General features: G+C 42.6%; 2 protein-coding genes across 4 annotated transcripts in view; one reads left to right on the top strand and one right to left on the bottom strand.

Moving 5' to 3' along the window:
- On the bottom strand, positions 1-13,604 carry itgb1bp1 (integrin beta 1 binding protein 1). 3 transcript variants are annotated; one of them, XM_014210208.2, is made up of 7 exons: positions 13,454-13,604; positions 6,130-6,251; positions 5,321-5,399; positions 4,850-4,983; positions 3,023-3,115; positions 2,669-2,818; positions 1-624 (listed from the first exon to the last, which is right to left on the bottom strand). In XM_014210208.2, exons 2-7 carry the CDS (start codon positions 6,199-6,201, stop codon positions 553-555), a joined length of 600 nt encoding a protein of 199 aa, XP_014065683.1. In that variant the 5' UTR covers positions 6,202-6,251; positions 13,454-13,604; the 3' UTR covers positions 1-552.
- The window catches only part of iah1 (isoamyl acetate hydrolyzing esterase 1 (putative)), a 5,295-nt gene continuing 1,087 nt past the window's right edge, over positions 12,611-16,818 (top strand). Inside the window, 5 exon segments of the mRNA NM_001141381.2 lie at positions 12,611-12,754; positions 12,873-12,925; positions 15,995-16,146; positions 16,297-16,458; positions 16,657-16,778. Of these exon segments, the coding sequence (NP_001134853.1) occupies positions 12,692-12,754; positions 12,873-12,925; positions 15,995-16,146; positions 16,297-16,458; positions 16,657-16,778 (552 nt within the window). The 5' untranslated portion in view covers positions 12,611-12,691.

Below are 16,818 nucleotides of genomic sequence, written 5' to 3' on the forward strand. Positions count from 1 at the left end.
TTCATTCAAATTCCTTTCCTTTATTGTACCATTTTAACTGATCCAATCCCATCTGGACCAAGAAGTAAGGGGAGGGGGATAAGAGGCACATACACATGTATTGATACCATCCCTTTGGTTTGTATAGGGGAGAGGAGTAAGAGAGAGGGATAGAGGAGAAGGGGGGTCCATGGTGGAAATATTGACTGCGACGTACCACGGTTACCACTTTCCCCCTTTTTATAAAGGAAGTCAGTGGAGTCTCTGGATGCAATATCTGAGACCTAGATAGCAAACCGCCACTTCCTTCCCAAGTACAGACATGAGGCCTCTGTACTTTCTAATGTATTTACATTAAATAAGATTAAGTTAGATTAAAAACAATAAAAATGGCCGTACTCATGATGGTCACCTGACAGGTGGATGGTGGGTCTGTAGGTGGTGTATGAGAGGTGTTGCAAAGCATGCTGGGTAAGTTGTGACCCTGCTGTAAACTATGGTTTCCAGGCTCCCGATTGGTCATGGTGCTGTGGCCACGTGAGGATAGTCCCCGTCCCTCAGGGCGACCACCTTTCAGGACTTCTCTGATGTCAGCACGCAGTCGAAAGAGGCAGACAGCACCTTGCAGATGGCCTGGGCTTGTTCCTGCACAGAGATGGGGAGAGACGAAAGGAAAATGACTTGTTATGAAACACACAGTGTGGGGAGGGATGGTAAATAAAAGCTTATTCCAAATTAAATAAACACCACTGCCTCTTTTTTAAACCAGTTTTTTTCAAATCACATTCATCTCTCTACTCTGCCTGTCTGCCTGCCTATCTTGTGCAATCATTAGCACGGGAAGTGGTTTGGGGGTGGGGGTGCTGCAATTTTTTTCCACAAAATATAATTTTTGGGCCCGGCTGAAGACGTCTATATCGGTCTGCTAATATAGGACTAGTACTTTTGTGCTTTTTTTTTTACTAAATGTATTTGTATTTGAGGGTTTACCAGCATTTGTAACTTGAGTCAGATAATTATCTGTACAAAACAGTTCATCTGATAATACTTGTGGAATATGTTTCCAGTTTCTTGAAATACTTTGCAAGTGGAACTTGTTTCTGTGTGAAAACTGAAATGGTCTATTCATTCCTTTTACATTTTAGTAGATTCTCTTATCCAGAGGAACTTACACTAGTGATTGCACACATTTTCATACTTTTGTACTGGTCCCCCATGGGAATCGAACCCACAACCCTAGCGTTGCAAGCGCATTGCTCTACCAACTGAGCCACATCATCACAAACCACTTGATGTCTCAATGTACTCAATTACTGTATTGTACATTGTTTTTCTTCATGGTGCTGGAAAGTCTACAGGTACAAACCTAGATGACCAACCTATGTACAATACAGTAATGTACATTAAGTGGTTTGTAAGGATGGTAAATTAATACTGCATAAAGTGGTTGTTTTCCATGTTATTTAATGTGATGTGGATGTTTTGTGTCTTCACCCATAACTTTGCACATTTTTGATGTAAATGTTTGAGGACAGGGTTTTGTTCTTTCTGGATCCCATTAGAATGGTGATCACAGAGAAAGGGACAGGGCAACAACTCTTCCAATTCCAACTATTTAATCCTGCAAGATACTGTTCCTAACTATATTTTTTGCCAAAGCGGAGATGATGCAAAATACTGTCTTTGCCCGTACTACAGATGTGTATATAGAGGTCCACTAACTCTAGTAAAGGCCCAGTTACTTTTGTGAAAAAAAAATAAAAATTATATTCTGATTTTGTAGGGGGTGCTACAGCACCCCTACTTCCCACAGCTATGGCGCCGATGAGCTCAGGACAGACACAGCTATATTTGCATCCCATATTTCAGGTGTCTCGACTTTTCTTTTTACCCCCAAAAAACAAAACAATTCATTGAAGCTACAACAGTGTAGGCCTAATGACAATGGTCATTACACCTTTTGGTGTTTTGTAACAGATGTCTCTCTCCCATCATTAAATGGTGGGTGCCCTGTGCACTGTTTGGATGTGGGAATGATTTTGGAGTGGACAAACGTGCGCCGGTGGCCTGCTTTTTGAAGTGATTTGTTTCACAATCAAATGAAAATATCATGACTGGTTGTGTTCATGCCACATTAAAAGATAATACATGTTTAGCGTTTAAATACATTGTCTTTACTTCCTAGCAGTACAAAATTGCAATTTTAAACAAATAGGAGAATGGATCAGTTAGAGACCCACCCAGAGTTTGACTTTTGTTGCATTTAGGGGTGGTCATGCCCTATATAATTCACAAACTGTTTCAGTCATTTGGCAGATGAGTTTATCCAGTGTGACTGAAGCTGACCGTGGGGCCATTGTGAAAGAGACTTGTCTGTCTGAGCCATTGAGGCCTGCTTCCTCAGTCTGCTGCTATTCTTGTGAATGGATGAGGGGTCAAGACAGGAAAGCTGTCGCACACATGATAAACAATTATCTTGCATTGCCTTGAATTTACCACAAACTGTGGTATGATAACAAGCTAGAGAGCACCCGTTTGTGTGGAACCCAGAATATTGCTGTGAGATTTATTCATATGAGACCGTGCTAGTCAGTTGTGTAGTGGGGGGGGGGGGATAGGTGAGTAAATGCTGATCGCTGTTCGTGGTGAATGAAGTAATGCTCCCTATACTTTCAACACACACACTTACCGCGCTGCTACACTGGTACACCCAGATGCTGCAGTCCTGCTGCTTGGCATCGGTGGTCTTAAGAGCCAGCAGGTTCTTCCCAGCCCCCAGGCCGTCATCATAACAGAGCATCCTCATTATCAGATAGAGAGGGTGGCGGTGCAGAACGTCCTATACAGGAACCACAACAATAATACACATTACAAACATCATTATAACAGCAGACAGACAAGACAATCATGTAGAGCGGGAAACAGTGCAGAACGTCCAGCTTAGGAGACGTTGCAACAACATGTTCCAACTAGAAAGGTCAAGGTTCAGTAGAAACTTTTGTGACGCTAGAGCATTTATAAACATGGAAATGGAATCACTCACACACTGATCCATGGAGGCCACTTTGACTCCATACTTGGACACTCCCAGTACCATCTCCTCATCTCCAGGCACAAACGGCAGCTTTCCATCTTGCTATGGAAGGAACACGACAGATACTCTTCTTTCTACATATAGAGTGACTTGTCAAAGAGGAAACAGAGGCTGCCTCTGCCTCGCACCACTCCAACATTAATCTACATCACCATAATCAATCACCATAATCAAATTGAGTGATTATACAGTAATGAATTGGTCTCCACTGCACTGCATTGAACCTGTACGTATAGTACTGCATTCTGATTAGAGGTCGACCGATTCTGATTTTTCAACGCCGATACTGATACCGATTATTGGCCCCCCCCCCCAAAAAAAAAAAGCCGATACCGATTAATCTGCCGATTTTTATATATATATTTGTAATAATGACAATTACAACAATACTGAATGAACACTTATTTTAACTTAATATAATACATCAATAAAATCTATTTAGTCTCAAATAATGAAACATGTTTAAATAATGCAAAAACAAAGTGTTGGAGAAGAAAGTAAAAGTGCAATATGTGCCATGTAAAAAAGCTAACGTTTAAGTTCCTTGTTCAGAACATATGAAAGCTGGTGGTTCCTTTTCCTTTAAAGTCTTCAATATTCCCAGGTAAGAATTTTGAGGTTGTAGTTATTATAGGACTATTTCTCTCTATACCACTTGTATTTCATATACCTTTGACTATTGGATGTTCTAATAAGTACTTTAGTATTGCCAGCCTAATCTCGGGAGTTGATAGGCTTGAAGTCATAAACAGCGCAATGCTTGAAGTGCAGTGAAGAGCTGCTGGCAAATGCAGGAAAGTGCTGTTTGAATGAATGCTTACGAGCCTGCTGCTGCCTACCACCGCTCAGTCAGACTGCTCTATCAAATCATAGACTTAATTATAATATAATAACACAGAAATACGAGCCTTAGGTCATTAATATGGTCAAATCCGGAAACTATCATTTCGAAAACAAAACGTTTATTCTTTCAGTGAAATACAGAACCGTTCCGTATTTTATCTAATGGGTGGCAACCCTAAGTCTAAATATTGCTGTTACATTGCACAACCTTCAATGTTATGTCATAATTATGTACAATTCTGGCAAATTAAGTACGGTCTTTGTTAGGAAGAAATGGTCTTCACACAGTTCGCAACGATCCAGGTGGCCCAAACTGCTGCATATACCCTGACTCTGCTTGCACTGAACGCAAGAGAAGTGACACAATTTCCCTAGTTAAAAGAAATTCATGTTAGCAGGCAATATTAACTAAATATGCAGGTTTAAAAATATATACTTGTGTATTGATTTTAAGAAAGGCATTGATGTTAATGGTTAGGTACACATTGGTGCAACGACAGGGATTTTTTGGCGAATGTGCTTGTTAAATCACCCGTTTGGCGAAGTAGGCTATGATTCAATGATAAATTAACAGGCACCGCATCGATTATATGCAACGCAGGACACGCTAGATAAACTAGTAATATCATCAACCATGTGTAGTTAACTAGTGATTATGTTAAGATTGATAGTTTTTTATAAGATATGTTTAATAATAGCTAGCACCTTACCTTGGCTCCTTGCTGCACTCGCATAACAGCTAGTCAGCCTGCCACGCAGTCTCCTCGTAGAATGCAATGTAATCGGCCGTAATCAGTGTCCAAAAATGCTGATTACCGATTGTTATGAAAACTTGAAATCGGCCCTAATTAATCGGCCATTCCGATGACCTGTAATTCTGATAGGCCCATACTTTACATCCCAGATTTCAAGGTGTTTCCAGGTTTTTATTACCTGGGCTGCATCTATGTAGTTGATGAGTTCCAGAGGCTCCTGCAGGGTCTTACTCATCTCAAACGGCAGCTTCTCTATGGCTCCGACATACTTCACCCTGAACTCAGCACACGTCTCTGACGCAGCACTGTTACCTAAAGTTCACAGTTCAATCATCCATCGGCATTACCACTGGGTCATGAAGGTGTTCATTAGGCATCAAACAGAAGAAAATGAAGTGAAACAGGGAGGGACTACCAAAAAGACACACATTTTAGTCGTCCATTGCAAAACATCTTGAAATATTTTGTTGCATGCCTTACAATGCACAAGAGCCAGATCTGAAAGGACTTGACAAGTACAGGCAATATTGTTGGAACCTTTCCGGCACCTTCATCTGACTGTCAGTGAATAGGAAGGAAAGGAGATGAGGAAACTAGCCAAGGTCATTTCAGAGAATTGAGATGTGGCCATGGTTGTAGGTTTTCTTACCTGAGCTCTTGGTCGAGTCTGTGTCGAGGCTAGCAACAGTACTGGACCTGGAGAGACCTCCCAAACTGGAGTCTACTGACTAAAGAGAGGAGAGAGAAAAGCACACCATCTCACCATATTGTCTTGAGAAATGTTACATGATCGCCTGAAATATTGACCAAATCGCAGAGGTCATGGTTTCTGCTGCAATATTTGTGTATGAGAAAGAAAGAAACACATACACCAACCACTAATGAATAGAGTTTTAAATAACTCAAGCAGACGTCAATTCAGTAGTCCTTGACAGCATGCAAGACCTTAATAAACTGAGTCATGTACCCATCAGCAATGTAATCAGAGAGGACAGCTGTGCAGTAAGTGAATCGGTGGTAATAAAGAGTCATTTCTCCATCCGATCAATTCCGCCCCTTCGGCTCAACCATCTTAGCATTTGTTTGTTATTCACCACATGGGAAGCCATCTCGTATGAGACATGGTTACTTTGTCCAGACAGAGTTGTCTTTTAACATGAATGAAAGCCACTGTCAGATGTGAGGGATCTTCTAATGAGGTTATAATCAGTCTAACCCGTCTGTCTGTCTGTATGTCTGCCCCCCCCCAGAGACTATGTAGACAGGTGAACGCAACACAAGGGAAGCGCAAAGGAAGCTCCCTATTGGAGGACTAGGTGGAGCTTCCACCATACTGATTACATCTATCCACTTCAGATCAACTAGAGGGCATCAAGGGACGAGGGAAGATCCACATTTTCTGGGTTTGGAATTTAGACCATGACAGTGTAGTCTGTAATGTAATGTATAATGGCCCACCTTGCTCTTGGTACTGATCTCACTGCTTTGGGAGCTGCTGCTGCTGTGACGCTTTTTGACCTTCCGGAACATTCTTCACCATGACGGCCAACACTCCACCAGCCCCCAGCAGACACCACTGTCTGGTGAAGACAAGGAGATTTTGTTGTGATGGTCCCAGCACTACACAGGGCAATCAATCCATGTGAATTGGCTTGTGGTCTACAGACACTAGAGAATGAGATGAACCCATCCACCAGTTGTGAAGGTGGTGGTGAGACATGTATTACAAAGTTATTACAAAGAATAGTAGTATTTACTTCCGAAATAAAAAATTATAATTTTGAAATATCGTTTTGAAATGGAATTCCATACATAAATATTGTGTGACATTATGAGACTAACTGCTGCCACACAGTGAATGCATAATATTCAAGTCCTGCATACTACCACTCCCACCGTCACAACTCAAGAGCTTTCTCCAACTTATTAAGAATCAACAGGCTGACACACGCGCGTCCCTGCAAATGGTGTCTGGAGTCGGCTGGCACTCAATGAAAGTCCATTGTCCCGAACTTTGTCAATGAATGCCCCGTGTAACGGAAACCTGTTGCTATGATAAACAATTTACCCCACCCACACCCTTATCGACGTATCCGCACACGCTCAAAAAAAAGGTTGAAATGATCGTGTATTTTTACAGAAAATGCCAAACGGGAGCACTACGCACAAACACACAGGGCATACCTCAGTTTGAAACTTGTTCTAGGCCAGTTTGGGGCTGTTTTGGGGTGTTGTTCATCAAAGGAGCAGGGCTGTGGCTCTTTCTGTGTAGGCGAGAGCGCGACTCGCATAGACACTTCACTTCCTCTGCAGTTCCACCCAACACCACATTAAAGGGGACGCAACTTAGTTATATTTCTATCAATATTGTCAACTTTGTTACTTTGTAACAAATAACGCGGCCGCTCCACCCACAGGTGCAATATTGTAACAAAGTATGAACATGAATTGATACTTTTGTTTCAGCTGCCACAAACACGAGTCTACGGTGTGATGTTGCTTTTTAAAACCGTGATTGAATTGAGCGCTAAAAACTAAAAGTTCTAAACCAATGTATATTCAGTATCTATCAATCAAAATATGAAAAGGTTTTCTAAGATGAGCAAATCATTTCATTATGTCGGAACTAAAAAGATGGCTTGAGTGTTCTTCGGTCTTATTTTGACGACATGTGTGCGCCAGACGGAAGTTCACACAAACATATGTCTGAAGGGAACTCTCAATGGAGAATATCATCATTATCCAGGTCATGTTTTTTTTTTTATATATAAATACTGTACTACTGCTATGAATGTACCACTGGAATACGTTACTTCTGCAGCATGGCTGTAAAACGTAAAGCAGATATGTCGGAAACCCACGGAGAAGTGCTGTGCCGAAAATCACCCCCCTGACAGAACCCCCCCTTCTAATTTCCTTAATTTTGTGGCTAGAGTCGAACAACTATGGCTGAATTATTATCCTTACACTTTCAAAAATCGTAGTCGAATAAGACATGGGAGAGATGACGAATTTTGGCAAAGAGATGTATTTATAGACTAATACAAATCAGTAGCGGATGTTGGTACGGGCGACATTGGCAGCCGCCCAGGGCGGCACTGGGCGGCCCCGGGTGCGGGCGCTGAAGGGGGGGGTTCGCCCAGCTACCACGCCGGGCACGTCCTTAGTGCAGCCATGATCGAGATTGCCGGAGATAAGGTAGGGAGTGGATTGAAGTATTGTGATGATTGAACTTCTTAATTTGTGTTTAGGTTTCCTCTGAAGTACACAACTGTACACAATATACTGTATGATGTGATATTGTTATTGTGTTACAGTTATTCTATTCTAATGCCTGTCTCTGGTAATCACAATGACAGTCCTCTGTGTTGGGGATGAATTATTCAACAACAACAATTCTCTCTCTCCCTAGCTGTATTCTCTCGCCAGGAGGACAGACATCTTAATGGCTGCCGAAATCCCCAGTGTCAAACCTGACATCCTCATCATATTATGTAACCAATAGTCAGTAAGCACGGTGATATTTTGTCCTTTACACATTGGCAGATGGGTTAAAACATTTCTCTCTCTCTCTCTCGTCCACATACGGCACGCACATCCAAGAAAAAAAATGGAGTGTGAGGCTCGCTTCTGTAACACGGTCCATGACATAGTGAACAGGGAAGCCCGCTGTCTCATATGGTTGTTATGTCCATATTCCATATATGGATCAATATGTCTGGGAGATTAGCTTGGGAGACACCAATTAAAACCGCTCTCAATGATGAAGCTAGGTCCCAGTGTGGTGATGGTGTCTCCAGGTATGATGGAGAGCGGCCTGTCCAGGGAGCTGTTTTGAGAGGTGGTGCACCGACAAGAGGAACGGAGTCCTCATCGCTGGCTATCGTGTGGAGGGTACCTTGGCCATGACTTAGCATGTATGGCTAAGTCATACAATCATACAGTCTTTTAGCCTGGGTGCCAGCATGTTTCTGCTTTAGCCTAACTGGCATTGTCTAGCCAAACAAGGTAATAATGCACTGTAGCGTCATTAACAGGCTATTGTTCTCACGTTGTTCCTGCAATGGAGCCTGGTTCTTCTGACTGTATCCATAGGTAGCCTAGTGGTTAGAGCATTGGACTAGTAACCGAAAGGTTGCAAGATTGAATCCCAGAGCTGACGAGGTTAAAATCTGTCGTTCTGCCCCTGAACAAGGCAGTTAACCCACTGTTCCTAGGCCGTCATTGAAAATAAGAATTTGTTCTTAACTGACTTGCCTAGTTAAATAAAGGTAAAATAAAAAAATAAATGTAAAATATGTTCCCTAGACTACACAGACCTGGCCATGAGCACAGTGAAACAGACCCAGGCCATCCCGTTCACTAGACCCTACTCTGTGCTAGTGGGTCAGCTGAGAAACCTCATTGGGGATGTTGAGGATTTGGAAGCTACAGAAAAGACCTTCAAGAACATCACACTGGTGCATGAGGCAGGCATGGTGAAGCTGGAGGTGAGCATGCAGTATGTTGTAGTATGGGTCTTGTTCCTTAAGCACCAAACGGAAGAGAATGGACTGAAACAGGGAGGGACTACCTAGACTTGACTAACGTTTTCTGTTGCAAAACGTTTTCTGTCATGTGCCCTAATGAACATGACACAATGATGTTCAAATCAGGCAATGCTTCTTGCGGTATCAATAACAATTTATTTGTGGTGTCTGAGATTGTTGAGAAACTGGAATGTTTTCATCCATGTTTCTCTGTCGTCCACTAGTTTATTGTCAACCCGTTGAATGACATGAACGCTGATGTTGGAAGTCCAGTCCAACCCTAAAGCTCAGAAAGGTATGGCCATTGACTTTTACCTTTACCAGTATCCACTTGCCTTTCTTAATTGTCCCTGAGGGGAATAAATAAAGTTGTATTGTGTTGAAACTATCACACAAAACATGTACGCACAACTATTTTAAAACCTCTCTGGGCTAGTGGGACGTCACAGTCCCACTCTATTCAACAGCCAGTGGAACAGCGTGGCGCGAAATACAAAAACCTCAAAAATGCAATAATTTTTCAAACATACGACTATTTTACACCATTTTAAAGATAAGACTCTCGTTAATCTAACCACGTTGTCCGATTTCAAAAAGGCTTTACAGCGAAAGCAAAACATTAGATTATGTTAGGAGAGTACATAGCCCAAAATAATCACACAGCCATTTTCCAAGCAAGCATATATGTCACAGAAACCCAAAACACAGCTAAATGAAGCACTAACCTTTGATGATCTTCATCAGATGACACTCCTAGGACATTATGTTATACAATACATGCATGTTTTGTTCAATCAAGTCCATATTTATATCAAAAATCAGCTTTTTACATTGGCGTGTGATGTTCAGAAAATGTATCCCCACCGAAAACTTCCGGTGAATTTACTAAATTACTCATCATAAACGTTGACAAAATACATAACAATTATTTTAAGAATTATAGATACAGAACTCCTTTATGCAATCGCTATGTCAGATTTTAAAATAGCTTTTCGGCGAATGCACATTTTGCAATATTTTGAGTACATAGCTCAGCCATCACGGCTAGCTATTTTGACACCCGCCAACTTCGGGGCACACTAAACTCAGAATTAGTATTAGAAAAATGGTATTACCTTTGCTGATCTTCGTCAGAATGCACTCCCAGGACTGCTACTTCCACAAGAAATGTTGTTTTTGTTCCAAATAATCCATAGTTATGTCCAAATACCTCCATTTTGTTCGTGCGTTCAGGTCACTATGCAAAGGGTAACGCGCGAGCGCTTTTCGAGACAAAAAAAATCAAAATGTTCCATTACCGTACTTAGAAGCATGTCAAACTCTGTTTAAAATCTATTTTTATGGTATTTTTCTCATAAAATAGCGATAATATTCCAACCGGACAATAGTGTATTCATTCAAAGAGGAACAGAAAAAACAGCGTGGTCTCATGAATGCGCATATCCAATCTCTTAGTCACCAGGCAGACCACTGACAAACTGAGCTACCTTACTCTGCCCAGAGAAAGGAGAAGCCTAAATCAGCTATCTGGAGGCTTTAAAGAGCCAATGGAAGCCTTAGAAAGTGCTACGTAACCCCACAGATACTGTAGTTTCGATAGAGAATCTAAAGAAGAACTACAAATTCTCAGACAGGCCACTTCCTGCTTGGAATTTTCTCAGGTTTTTGCCTGCCATATGAGTTTTGTTATACTCACAGACACCATTCAAACAGTTTTAGAAACTTCAGAGTGTTTTCTATCCAAATCTACTAATAATATGCATATTCTCGTTTCTGGGCAAGAGTAGTAACCAGTTTAAATCGGGTACGTTTTTTATCCGGCCGTGAAAATACTGCCCCCTAGCCCAGACAGGTTAAAGAAGGTCTCTGCCATGCTTCTTGTCTTCTTTCATTGAAAGACCTGTAATGTATTACTTTCGCGACTAAAAATGCTCTTGAAGAGTCGTGGAGACTCAAAGATATACAATGTTGAACATGGAGTTTTACCAGAACAGACTGAAGGTCATGCTACAAGAGATGTTTGGGAGGACTATGTGGATTTCAAAGATGGTAAAAACCTAACGGTGACAGTGGTAGGTAAGGTAAGACTGCATACATCTGCCTGGAAACCAGGACAGTGTCGTATGAAGACAAAAGCACAGAGGACGACTCTCTGAAGGAGATGATGGACCTGGCAGTGCAGCGTCTCTACGACGCCCTCAACCCTGTCATATGAGGGGTACAACCAGAGACATACATAATTGGGTCAAACGACCCCTGAAAGGTCACAGGGGGGTCATCCTGCAGCTACCTGAAGCAGTTGTCTGTTCCTCCCCAGACCTCCAACCCCCGTGCCTGATAGTTGTTTGATCAGGGGGGGGATGAAGAACGGAAGTCCAGGGGAAACGTCATCCTACTCCTCCCATACCCTCACTGATACTTCAAGAATGGATAGACTACTTGAGGGACAGCAGTGGCTGTCTGGATCTGTTAATACTATTAAAGATGGGTGACCACTGTAAAGTTCACTGCATTCTGTAACTAAGCACTGAGATGCATGGCTCAAATGCACTGATCTGTTTAGACATTTTGTAGAAAAAAAATCTGTTGATATAGATTGGGTATAGAAACAGCCAAATAGTGTTTGATCACCAGTATTATCAGTGATAGTGAACTGTATTGTCAGTGATAGTGAACTGTATTATCAGTGATAGTGAACTGAAAGCAAGCAGGTGTGGTTGCTGAGTTAATTAATCAATTAACATCCCATCATGCTTAGGGTCATGTATAAAAATGCTGGGCAGGCCATTATTTTGGCTACCATGGCCGTGCCCCCATAGGATGACAAGGCCCCCATCCACAGGGCACGAGTGGTCACTGAATGGTTTGATTAGCATTACAACTATACAAACCATATGCCATGGCTGTCTCAGTCATCTGATCTCAACCCACATGACCACTTATGTGGAGATTCTGGAGTGGTGCCTGAGACAGTGTTTTCCGCCAACATAAACGAAACACCAAATGAAGGACTTTCCCGTGGAATAATGGTGTTACATCCCTCCAATAGAGTTCGAGACACTTGGAGAATCTATGCCAAGGTGCATTAAAGTTGGTCTGGCTCGTGGTGACCCAACGCGCTATTAAGACGCTTTAGGTTGGTGATTCCTTTATTTTGGCAGTTACCTGTATATCATGGTTCTGTATCTATATTTGGAATGTTGTTTGAAAACTTGTTGTGATCTTGTTTTATGTCATTATGAAAGGTTATTTATTTATTTATTTTACAGTAAAGAAATGTATGTCATTCATCAAAATAGTGAAATAAACAACAAAAAGGCGACAACTTGTCAAATTATTGAACTCTGCCATTATTATTTTCACCTTCCACCTCCACACGGTAGATGGCGCAATTTAGCATGCGAACTTCTATCATTCAGTCAGCACTGCTTTCATTTCTAAATCTGAAAGTATAAAGTTAGCTATCGGCTCAACATTTGTACTAGCTAGCAATGTCCAAAATCAAGAACATAATTTGGCCTCAAGTCATTCTATTTGGCGACTCAATCACACAGGTACATTGTCTCATTCAGAAACGATTTGTTTGCAGGGTTTCGTCCATTTACAAATTGGGTTCGCTTGCTAGCTAGCAACTAGACAGTTCACTACTCACTTTTTGTTGATTTGTTTCAGTTTTCATTCCAACCTAATGGATGGGGTTCCGAAATTGCAAATCAACTAGCCAGGTGAGTCATTTTACATTTGCGCACATGGAACACTTTTAAATAGTTGCACGCACCGTTCCTACGTGCTTTTCAATGGGATGGCAGGTTGCCCATAGTCGTTCCATGTCATTTCAGGAAGCCCATGTCACCTCCCCATTACAGATTGTTCAGAAATGGTTTCTGTAGTTAGAAACATAAGATTAGCATTCTTGCAACACTATTTTGTTGACATCTAATTTGATCTATGAGAAATTCAGCTAATTGATTGCACCCAAATGTTCCCTTTTAATTGACAGGGTTCACACAATATTCAGTAACTATGGGTACCCAACCAAAACTTTATCCTCCCGTTGAGAACACGTAAGGAACCAGTCAAATTGTAAAAAGCCACCCACGGACCCCCACATCAATCCCACCCCAACAACCAGTATACAGTATCAGTTATCAATGTCTGAACTAGCTACAGATTTATAACGGGAAAATGTGATTCGCCATTACCCGTTACAGGATAGGTACTGTTTGGTGAAGCACAGAGCATTTACCACTAACCTTAACTTGGCAATGTTATCATCGATCTCGATTCTGCCAAACATGTATCTTCTAAAATGTGGTTCGTGGCAGGTGGTTCGTTTTGAATTTGGAAAATACTCAGTTACTCAATTCAATGTTTTGCTCCATGAAGTAATCCAAAGTTGTGTACACCGCCATCTTGTCTATTTCAAATCTTCTCTCATTGATCGAGATGGATTACTTCATGGAGCAAAGCATTTATTTATTTTAATAACAGAGCATTATCTAAATTTAAAATGAACCAAAGGTGTTTTTGTCTGGTCACAGACAGCTGATGTGTTGTGTACTGAAGTCCACAATTGAATGGAAAAGGTGAGAGGAGGAGAGCATGTAGACAGATGCGAGAAGGAATTATATATACACTGCTCAAAAAAATAAAGGGAACACTAAAATAACACATCCTAGATCTGAATGAATGAAATAATCTTATTAAATACTGTTTTCTTTACATAGTTGAATAATCAATGGGAAAAATAATCAATGGAAATCCAATTTATCAACCCATGGAGGTCTGGATTTGGAGTCACACTCAAAATTAAAGTGGAAAACCACACTACAGGCTGATCCAACTTTGATGGAATGTCCTTAAAACAAGTCAAAATGAGGCTCACTAGTGTGTGTGGCCTCCACGTGCCTGTATGACCTCTCTACAACGCCTGGGCATGCTCCTGATGAGGTGGCAGATGGTCTCCTGAGGGATCTCCTCCCAGACCTGGACTAAAGCATCCGCCAACTCCTGGACAGTCTGTGGTGCAACGTGGCATTGGTGGATGGAGCGAGACATGATGTCCCAGACGTGCTCAATTGGATTCAGGTCTGGGGAACCGGCGGGCCAGTCCATAGCATCAATGCCTTCCTCTTGCAGGAACTGCTGACACACTCCAGCCACATGAGGTCTAGCATTGTCTTGCATTAGGAGGAACCCAGGGCCAACCGCACCAGCATATGGTCTCACAAGGGGTCTGAGGATCTCATCTCGGTACCTAATGGCAGTCAGGCTACCTCTGGCGAGCACTTGGAGGGCTGTGCGGCCCCCCAAAGAAATGCCACCCCACACCATGACTGACCCACCGCCAAACCGGTCATGCTGGAGGATGTTGCAGGCAGCAGAAAGTTCTCCACGGCGTCTCCAGACTCTGTCACGTCTGTCACATGTGCTCAGTGTGAACCTGCTTTCATCTGTGAAGAGCACAGGGCGCCAGTGGCGAATTTGCCAATCTTGGTGTTCTCTGGCAAATGCCAAACATCCTGCACGGTGTTGGGCTGTAAGCACAACCCCCAGCTGTGGACGTCGGGCCCTCATACCACCCTCATGGAGTCTGTTTCTGACCGTTTGAGCAGACATGCACATTTGTGGCCTGCTGGAGGTCATTTTGCAGGGCTCTGGCAGTGCTCCTCCTGCTCCTCCTTGCACAAAGGCGGCGGTAGCGGTCCTGCTGCTGGGTTGTTGCCCTCCTACGGCCTCCTCCACGTCTCCTGATGTACTGGCCTGTCTCCTGGTAGCGCCTCCATGCTCTGGACACTACGCTGACAGACACAGCAAACCTTCTTGCCACAGCTCGCATTGATGTGCCATCCTGGATGAGCTGCACTACCTGAGCCACTTGTGTGGGTTGTAGACTCCGTCTCATGCTACCACTAGAGTGAAAGCACCGCCAGCATTCAAAAGTGACCAAAACATCAGCCAGGAAGCATAGGAACTGAGAAGTGGTCTGTGGTCACCACCTGCAGAACCACTCCTTTATTGGGGGTGTCTTGCTAATTGCCTATAATTTCCACCTGTTGTCTATTCCATTTGCACAACAGCATGTGAAATTTGTCAATCAGTGTTGCTTCCTAAGTGGACAGTTTGATTTCACAGAAGTGTGATTGACTTGGAGTTACATTGTGTTGTTTAAGTGTTCCCTTTATTTTTTTGAGCAGTGTATATACAACAAGCTGTTTATGTGTCTGGTATGAAAGTGAATTGTGTTTGCGTGTGATCAGGGGTGTATTCATTGCGCTGATTCTGTTGAACTAAACAGGGATAAACATACCCAAATTTGTCTTATAGAAACTCTCGTTTACAATTGTTGGAATAATAATAGATCAGCTAGATGCAGGCAAGAGTGTGCAAGGTGATATTGAATGTGTCACTGTCTGTCACCTTGATTACTCAAAATTCTCTCGACCTGTGCACCTACGTTGTAAATTCATAGGCTAGGTTATACCAACCTCATGATGGGTACAGGGAAAATGTTTGTATCATGTAGTGGCCTAAACCTATCGATGTTACATTGACCTGGGTGAATGGAAAATGAATGACAGTCATCCAATATGTTGTAATAGAAATAAGGCCATGTTCATAAAACAAATAATCATCCTCCCTCATCTGTAAACGGCACCAACCACCACTGATATCAACCCTGTATCAGTGGTTAGGGACTTCCTGCTCTGAGGGTAGGGTATACTGTAGTAATACATTTTGATGTGTGCTATATTAGGCCAAATTGATCAAACAATGTCACTTTTGTCCACTAGAAAATGTGACGTTGTAAACAGAGGGTTGTCAGGCTACAACTCCAGGTGGGCAAAGATTGTCCTGCCTCGCCTCATCTCCAAGGACAGTGCTTCAAGCAACCACATAGCTGCTGTCACGGTCTTCTTTGGCGCCAACGACTGTGCTTTAGAAGGTAGGGAAAGTGCAACCTGTTACTCTCTAGCCAAGTGCTGGGCGGGCACAAAACCCTGCACACCCTTTGTGTTCCTTAGAACCAGGATTGACGAACACTGCTCTTGCCGATTTTATTAGGAGATCTGATATTGTCTCATTCTTTCTTTAGATAAGAACCCACAGCAGCACATCCCATTGCAGGAGTACTCCGAGAACCTGAAGGACATTGTCAAACACCTGGGGTCTGTGGGTGTGTCTGCAGACAAGGTCATCTTCATCACTCCTCCACCTCTGCATGAGCCAGCCTGGGAGAAGGAGTGTGTCCTGAAAGGTTAAAGAACACACACCCACCAGATACACTGAAGACAAGTCCTAATTCTTGCTCCTGAGCAATCGCATAACATTGGCCTGATGGCCTCAAACAGGTTATTGCATTTTGAGGACTTGAATGCTGTAGTGTTTGTGGTGCTGTAGTTCTAATTGGCTTCTATATGTCTGTTGTCTCCCGTTTTTTCCTCTCTCCCTACAGGTAGTGCTCTGAACCGTCTCAACTCTGTGGCTGGCCAGTATGCCCAGGCCTGTGTGCAGGCTGCAGGTCAGTGTGGGGCAGACGTGCTGGACCTCTGGACTCTCATGCAGAAAGATGGACAGGTGAGACAACCAATGGAATACTTGTCATTTTGATGTTGCT

Source organism: Salmo salar, chromosome ssa09, assembly GCF_905237065.1.
Source record: "Salmo salar chromosome ssa09, Ssal_v3.1, whole genome shotgun sequence".
In the NCBI taxonomy this organism is placed as follows: domain Eukaryota; kingdom Metazoa; phylum Chordata; class Actinopteri; order Salmoniformes; family Salmonidae; genus Salmo; species Salmo salar.

Excerpts from the sequence above, each read along its gene's own strand:
- itgb1bp1 (XM_014210208.2), bottom strand. The coding sequence starts at position 6,201 with ATGTTCCGGAAGGTCAAAAAGCGTCACAGCAGCAGCAGCTCCCAAAGC. Across the intron at positions 4,984-5,320 it reads AGACTCGACCAAGAGCTCAG|GTAACAGTGCTGCGTCAGAG; the intron begins GTAAGAAAACCT and ends TGTGAACTTTAG. Across the intron at positions 625-2,668 it reads TGTACCAGTGTAGCAGCGCG|GAACAAGCCCAGGCCATCTG; the intron begins GTAAGTGTGTGT and ends ATCTCTGTGCAG.